Raw genomic sequence first — 8,057 nt, forward strand, 5'->3', positions numbered from 1 at the left:
GAAGAGTAGTCTCTAGAGTCGTGTTCGCACCCTAGCTGCTTGTGGCTTGGGTTCTGGTTCCCGTTGTACTTTTGTTGGCCGTTCGGCCAGATTTGTAATATACGCTATGGTTTGTAACCCCTTATACTTTGTAACCTTAATACGTATATTTAAAGTTTGACTGTGATACTACAACTGTTATACTGTGTGTATCAGCTACTTGATTAAGAGACTGATACAAGAAGCACATGAGATCCTGGAAAAGGGGTCTTACATGCATGTAGCCGTGCATGCTGGCGACAGACCTTTAGTTCAGTCACCGGAAAACTCTACGGTGTGAACACGACAGCTTAGACGAGTTGGGGGGGGGGGTTGATTCGGGTTCCTCGGTGACCCTACGAGGTTAAAGGGAGGATAGGGTGACGATCAAACCGGCGGTATGGTGAGGCGACGTTGACAGCACTAGCGCTGCAGGTGATGGGTTGGCAGTGGGAAGAGAAAAATAGAGTGGTTAGTGCGGCAGCAGGTTATAGACATAGATCTGGTGGCGGGGTGAGCTGGTGAGAGAGCACGACAGGAACAAAGTGTGACCTAGGAAGAACAAAGGACAGACGCCGCAGATACAGATCCGATGGTTAGAAATCGTCCACCTAACAAAACGGTATTTTTAGGCGCTTGAACAATAACAACGCCCGTGAACTCCACGCCGCGCGCACCCCTTATCCTCTCGCCCTTATATGACCCGCGCCTTCATCCCGCACTCTTCTCCACGCAAACTCGTACGCCACTCTGCAGCAGAGGTAGTGACCAGTGAGAACTACGAGCACGTAGCAGACGGTCGTGGCTTTACGTGCTCTCGTGCGTGCGTGCGTGCGTTCCGAAGCCATGGCACGCAGCGTCTCGTTGCTGCTTCTTTCGGTGCTGCTCTCGTGCAGCTGGTGCGGGGCCGTCACGGCGCGGCCGGGGCCTTCTTCCGTTGACGCCGCGGCGGCGGGCTTCGTGAAGTCGTGGTGCGCGGGGACGGAGTACCCGTCCCTGTGCGACGCGACGCTGGCCTCGTACGCGGCGGAGGTCGGGGCCAGCCCGGTGCGCCTGTCGTGGGCCGCGCTGACGGTGACTCTCGGCGGCGCGCGCAACGCGACGGCCGCGATGAAAGGGATGGCGGCCGCGGGCCACCTGGCGCCCGTGGCGGCGGAGGCGGCGCAGGACTGCGTGAGCATGCTCGGGGACTCCGTCGGCATGCTGCGGCAGTCGGTGGAGGCCATGGCGCGCCTCGGGGAGGAGGAGCAGAAAGGGAAGGCGGCGGGGGGCGGCAGCAGCAGCAGCAGGAACGTGAGGTTCCAGGTGGACAGCGTAAAGACGTGGGCGAGCGCGGCGCTGACGGACGACGACATGTGCATGGAGGGGTTCAAGGGGGAGGCCGCGGGCGGGGGTGGCGCGAGGGAGGCCGTGCGCGGGCACGTCGTCGGCGTCGCGCACCTGACGGCCAACGCGCTCTGCATCGTCAACGCCATGGCCAAGCAGATGCCGTAGGTCACACACACAAGATACTCAAGTGCATGCTTCTTGTGTATACACCATCACCACGTAGATGCCTTGTGCATACGCATACGTCTTTTGCATGCTGTGGCAGTATGAGATCATTATAGTGATATTAGCATGGTCGCATCTGATTAGCAGAATGATGTGTTACAGCCGCCAATGGAAGAGTCACGGATTAATTGTCGTGTCGTGCATGTTGGTCCATGTATTTTTATGATATAGTACATGCATGATTGGTTATTGCTCCAAAGTTTTCGAAAAGATGGATGCGACAGAAAAAGGACTATCAAATGTGATCCAATATTAAAATAGGGATTCAAGTACTTCTGATATGAGCAGCTATATTGAAACCAGAATATCGGTATCAACCACTTAGATCAACAAGAACCTACTCTGTTCAGGAGTAGTTTTCGAATAAAGCCGCTGTCAAGTGCCCAACTACCCAAGCACTGGTCAGGACTAGTAGAGTGAATGGAAGTCAGAACGTCCGAAGGACTACAAAAGCAAAGTATCTATCAACTGCTAATTCACAAGACATGAAACACAACATCAACAAATGGACATGATTACAAGTCACACTCAGAGTCATATTCATATCGTATAAATGATGACCGAAGTTGTCAATGAGATTATTGGCATCCTTATGTAGGTGATTATTTGCATCCTTATGTAGGTAGGATCGAATCGATTGTTTGAGCTCTGTAGCCGGCACTTGACGGCTATCTTGTGCCTTCAGCTGCTACTGCAATGAACAGGTGCCAGTATTGCAGAGCTGATTTCAGCAATCAGCACCTCAAAAAACTGGCCAGAGTAGTAGCAACTGCCATCGCAAGCGAACAGATAGCAACACAGCACATGCTGAGATGAGCAATAGAAATGTTTCATTAGCCTTTTAACTTCAATGCGCCACCGAGCACCACAATTTTCCAAACCAGGTCAACAGAGGGAAGGAGAACAAAAGAGGAAATAAACAAGTAACTCATGATTGCCGAGAAGGTTTTGCACCAATTGCCGCTTCGTTACATGTCTAATTGACTATAGCACTCGGTCAATATTTAACCGAAAAGCATGTATGTTCTATGCAGAGCACATCTACAATGTCATTCATGAAGCTCTCTTGGGAGGAGACATATTTTGCAGAAGTCTGGTAGTTGTAGCTATGACCACCAATTGCAGCAGGACACCTGACATAATGAAGGATGTTAGACCACACAAGTTAGCAACAAATATCTTGACTATAATTCAAATAAGTTTATCTAGGACATACCGAGGGCAACACGAACCGCATCGATCAGTTCATAGCTTGTTATGGCTGCTGTGTTCTGCTTCATAACCTACACAACAACCAGATGCACATAACTAATGATATTCATATCTCAAAACAGTGTGGCAAATGTGACATGACAAAGCAAAAGACAAATTCACACACAAAAGCATGAAAAAGGAACTGCAAAGTGCATAGGTGATACCACAAAACCCCAACATCAGCAGCAGGCAATGAAGTGAAATGAAGCAGAAATCTTGCTTTGAATCGACTAACATCGAAGATTTACTTAAGTTTAACATCGAAGATTAATTCAAGTTTAACTAAGCAATCAACTAACAGGTGATTACTGGCATGATAACCGATTACTGGATAAAATGTGCACACCTGAGTTATTGCTACTGGAATTATTGAGATTAACTGATTAAGATAAGACTATATCGTTATACCTGTCAACTAGCTCAGCCATGCGGGCATGACACTGAAAGACAGCCATCTTTCAAAAGGATCATGACAATAGAGGGACCTACTTACAGATATTTTTCTTTTGCAAGACAGGCTTATATTTCTGCTCATCTCTATATCACCAACATTCTTTTGCACTAGATATGCCGCCAAAAATGAATCCATCACTTAATACACAAGCTGTTTATACAGCAGTGCCGTAAAGCCAGGTTCAAGTTTGCATGTACAGGACATTATAATTTGCTATGAACTTGAATCCTAATTTCTTGTTTGGCCCTACAAAATCATGATCGTACTACATTTCTTTGAGGAAAATCTGGATAGGTAGACAGAATATTAACCAGAGCTGGCAATAAAGACTTCTTCAAGTCAAAAGAATACAATGTACACATGTATATGTTTATTATGGCATGACAAAATGATCCAACACCAGAATGAACAAACATATGGGTTCCAGCAATATTTAAGGAAAGAACTGCGATATGATGTGAAAGGGTGCGTGCATATGCATGTTTTCAGCTCTTGAACCTAACTTGAAACAAGCATGCTAGATAGCCCCAAGGGCACCCCTCTCTTTCAAGAGGATCCACAGAATGCCAAGCCCATGTAAGCACTGTGCATCAAATTGAACCACATGCTCCGCCACTTGTGCAGGTCCTGGTTAACTTTTTTTTAGCCTCGTTCTAGTGAATGTACTCCCCAGGTGGGACATCCACCTCTAAAGTCTCTATAAACAGGTAGTCTTTGCAAAATTCCAATTACATGTTTCGATCAGCACACAATTGTACAATCCATCACCCAGCTTGAGCATGTGTCTGGGATAGGTCATGTACTGTGCTGACAAGACTAAGGCCAGAACAACATATACAATTGCTACTTAAACCAACCCTCTACAAATGCCAACTAAATGAAGTAACACTCTTAACGAGGCATGCTGCTTTGTGCAAAAATTTAAGAAGGTTCAGCTCATGCTTTTGCTTGGATAGCATCAAGAAACACAAAAGATATACAAAAGGACTTGCATCAGATATAACTTCACACATATCACTTGCATAAAACATTTAGGTTCTAAATTTCATAGTCCGAACCTTCAAGAACAATTCTGACCGAATAATGCACGTCACAGAGAATGCAACAGCAATTGATGACAAGCTTGTGTACAGCCGAAGCAGCACTGCCATTGTCCGCCTCCGCCCTGTGGAGCACCAAACAACAACATCAGGCCAAGAACAGTCAATAATCTGACAAAGTTTAATTCATACAACACACTGGAAGAAGGACGCCCATTGAAAAAACATGAATAAAGAGTAGAAGACCATTTCTTCAGGTGTCCTGATTCGTGACCCCAAAAACTCCTCCATATGTTTAAGGTGTGGTTGAGGATGTTCAATGAAACAGACTTGTTTTTGTGGACATTGATACAATTTGCTGCTTGCCAAGGAAGGCTCATAGCGTGCTTTAATGCCTTCCAGCTGATCCTAACATGATTGTGTCCAAAGCATGCAAGTGGATGTACTTCTGTGGACAGGGCTTCATGTTGTGGATTAAAATCAGAAGAAATCAGATTTGTTTGCTGGTTCTGGCAAAACATAGATGAAATACCTAAACACTCAATAGATGATAAGCACAGTCAAACAATCCTCTCCTATCTCCTTAACTGCCTACATGAACAAATGCATTGACAACAGCCAATGCAGGTGACGTTTCCTCTATTATAGAGTCTAGACTATAGACTATAAACAATCATGAAACATTTTCCTTTTTCATCGCCTATGTCTTGCTAGGTGATGCTTCCATTTTTTGCTCAGTGCCATGAGTAGTTCGATTGAAACTCCAAAGCGAGGTTGATCTAGTAAGTATGTCTGGAATCAGAACTGAGATTAACCCAGGAAGTTGAACATCACCTAATTCCCCCACCACAATAGCCAGCAGTCCCGCGGCTACTGACAGCACTGCGAACTTGTTCGCCTCCACCCCCTTGGACAACGAGAGCAACAGAAGCGCGCCCCCGGCCACCTGGTGCAGCGCCTGCAGGAGAAAACCACGAGCACTAATCAGATCAGGAATCGCCAACGACGGCAATAGAGGGAGGAGTGACTCGAGCTCGAGCTGTGCCGTGACCTGCACGAGGATGAGGCGGGCCAGGCGGGATCTACCCTCAGCGACCCTCTGGTACCCTGCAAAGGCTCGCAAGAATCGCAGAAGTTAGGGGAGAGGTGTGGGTGAGGCGTTGGAAGCGAGGGTTCGGTGGTTTGGGCGGTGGGTGCTTACGGGAGTCGACGACCATGCGGTAGGAGAAGTCGGAGCCGTCCGTTCCTGACGGCCGGCCGGAGGCGACGCGCCGCTGCTGCATCGTCGGGACTGACGGTGGCGGGGCTTCTTCGTCGGAGAGGGAAAGAGAGAGAGGTGAGGGATCAGTTCGCAGAAGGCGCCTTCGATCAGCCCCTCTTGTAAGCAGTAAGCAAGGACCAAGGAGTACGCTTCCTCATTGCAAAAGCGGAAATTGAGAGTACACTTATCGGCTGGTTACGCGTATTCACGGATCGTACTGGCGCATAGAACACGAGGACAGCGACTCAGTGAGATGGACTTTTTAAATAATATTATTTTATTGGAATTGCAAAAATATTATTTAAAATAGGAAATTTGTATAAGTATGTCTAAGTTGGCATCCTAATTGTGGATAGGTGGCTAGTCAATAATTAAAGTACTGATATCTTATTTGGCACATATATAGAGGCATGTTTAAGAGTGGCAATTTTTCCTTTGAGGACGGAGATCCACCCCGAGTGGGGCGGGGATGGGCCAGATTTTGCCCCATGGGGCAACGAGGTAGGACCCCTGAGTCCAAGTCGGGAGGCGAGGACAGAGTTCTCTCCACGGGGCTCCATGTGTCTTGAGTCTGTTGCTCATCCGGCCGCTTGCCGCACCCGTGCGCCGCCCACCACGCCCGCTCATCGTTGTGCCTGCTCATCACGCCCGCCACGCCCACCCCAACGCGCCCGTCGTGCCCACCCCGGCGAGGGTCCGCCGGAGTTCGGGGATCCGATAGGGATGAGGACGGCGCGAGTATTTGTCTCGATATGGCTTTCGATAACGGGGACAGGGTGGGGACGGGAGGCACCTCAACCCCATCCTGCTCTGTTACCATCCCTAGGCCTATCGGCACTCCAAGTCATACATTTCACATACGATATTAAAAAATTCATAATTTTTTCATATGATTTTAGATGGAGATGATACTTTATATGAAAATTGTATCTATTAATGATATTTACAACTTTACAGTTGAACATTTTTTTCATTTTAATCCATTTAGATGTTCAAAAAGTGGCTAAAAATTTCAAATCTAGTTTTTCATATCTGAAATTTATAATCACCTTTTAGGCATCTAAATATATTTAAATAGAAAAATATTTAACTGTAAAGTTGTAGATATCGTCGATAGATACAATTTTCGTAAAAGAATCATCTTCATCTAAGCTTATATGAAAAAGTTATAATTTATTTTTAATATAATTTGCAGGACACATGCTTATCGGCGACAGATCCTGGGGAATTACATATCGGCTATCCGATTGCTGATGATAGACTAGTTGGCACTCCGATTATCGATAGGTGGTTAGTTGACAATTGAAGTGCTAGCACATATTTCTACGACTTTACTATTTTAAATATTATTTTGTAATTTTTTAATAAAATAATATTATTAAAAAAAAGATTCCAATGAGATGCACACGAACACAGCGGCGCCGTCTCGCGTCCACTCGACCACCACCCCGAGTCCGGTGATGTAGGAAACGGCCGCCGCCGCCGTTCCGGCGTCTAATGCCGCCACACCCGAGCCCTCTAGAGCCGCTGTCGACGGCGATGCCTCCATTGATCCTGCCGCCGTCGGCGACGACGAGCACGACTCGAAGGAGGTCGTCCTGCGCAGGTACTTCCTCCAGGAGTCGGAGCTCGTCTCCGCAATCCTCCGCCGCATCTTCGCCGCCGACGTCCACAGGAGAATCTTCTCCATCGTAATCTCTCACCCCCACCCTATTCTCCGAATGTTCCCCGTCGCTAAACCATAGATCTCTGTGAGAAGAGCGTGCAGCTCAGACAGCAATCTTCGCTTTTGTTTGGTTAATTACTAACGTAATATTGATTAGGACAGGAACTAATATGCTTCAGCGTCTGTTGTTAAACGCACACGAGCAAAATTCTTTGAGATCGCGAGCAACCTTTCTCACAAACCCCTATTTTAATTGTTTGCTAAACACTAGATGAGTAGTCTAGGATGCAATTTAAACTGTTTGATTTAGGCTAGTCAGTGAATGCACATTCTATTGCTAATGTAGTATAGTGAGAGATTGAGAGCAAAAACTGAAGAGAGCTGAGCTGGGATACAAGTGATAAAGAATGTAATAATTACTTGAGCTGTTGCTGTAGTTCTGTGATACTGGAATTAAAACTCTGGTTTGATCTGATTTGTAGGATAAGCCTGATGACCCTGATGCTAGGGGACTAATTTCGGTCTGCGAAACACTAACATCTTTTGATCAGAGCTCAAATAGTGGAGATTCTTGTGAGCTATACTACATAAAAGATTCTTGTGACCATACATAAAAGATTATGTCATGCGAGCTTTATTTAGAGCACTTGATGATTTTTCTGTACATAACAGAGCAGATGTGGGTTTTTGGGTACGTGAAGCAGCAATGGATGCGCTAGAACGGTGCACATTCATCCCCTTTAAGGTAGTGTTTGGTTCATAGGATGAGGTGGGACGGAGCAGATCCATTTTGTTTTAAGCTGTTTGGTT

At 46.5% G+C, this 8,057-nt stretch overlaps 2 protein-coding genes across 2 annotated transcripts; one reads left to right on the forward strand and one right to left on the reverse strand.

Annotated features, from left to right (window-relative positions):
- Nucleotides 1-704: 704 nt before the first annotated feature.
- Nucleotides 705-1,765, forward strand: LOC133903656 (pectinesterase inhibitor 7-like). The gene has a single exon (XM_062345091.1). The coding sequence runs from the start codon at nt 865-867 to the stop codon at nt 1,510-1,512; it is 648 nt and encodes a 215-aa protein (XP_062201075.1). The 5' UTR covers nt 705-864; the 3' UTR covers nt 1,513-1,765.
- A 615-nt stretch (nt 1,766-2,380) lies between these two features.
- Nucleotides 2,381-5,682, reverse strand: LOC133903657 (uncharacterized). Its single transcript, XM_062345092.1, has 6 exons — nt 5,522-5,682; nt 5,372-5,427; nt 5,155-5,278; nt 4,339-4,445; nt 2,789-2,855; nt 2,381-2,705 (listed from the first exon to the last, which is right to left on the reverse strand). Exons 1-6 carry the CDS (start codon nt 5,601-5,603, stop codon nt 2,626-2,628), a joined length of 516 nt encoding a protein of 171 aa, XP_062201076.1. The 5' UTR covers nt 5,604-5,682; the 3' UTR covers nt 2,381-2,625.
- Between the last annotated feature and the right edge of the window lie 2,375 nt (nt 5,683-8,057).

This window comes from Phragmites australis, chromosome 21 (assembly GCF_958298935.1).
Source record: "Phragmites australis chromosome 21, lpPhrAust1.1, whole genome shotgun sequence".
In the NCBI taxonomy this organism is placed as follows: domain Eukaryota; kingdom Viridiplantae; phylum Streptophyta; class Magnoliopsida; order Poales; family Poaceae; genus Phragmites; species Phragmites australis.

Bases quoted from the DNA above. Each gene is read 5' to 3' on its own strand.
- LOC133903656 (XM_062345091.1), top strand. From the start codon at position 865: ATGGCACGCAGCGTCTCGTTGCTGCTTCTTTCGGTGCTGCTCTCGTGC.
- LOC133903657 (XM_062345092.1), bottom strand. From the start codon at position 5,603: ATGCAGCAGCGGCGCGTCGCCTCCGGCCGGCCGTCAGGAACGGACGGC. The intron at 5,428-5,521 runs GTAAGCACCCAC...GAGCCTTTGCAG, and splicing joins CCGCATGGTCGTCGACTCCC to GGTACCAGAGGGTCGCTGAG. The intron at 4,446-5,154 runs GTGATGTTCAAC...GGTGCTCCACAG, and splicing joins TATTGTGGTGGGGGAATTAG to GGCGGAGGCGGACAATGGCA.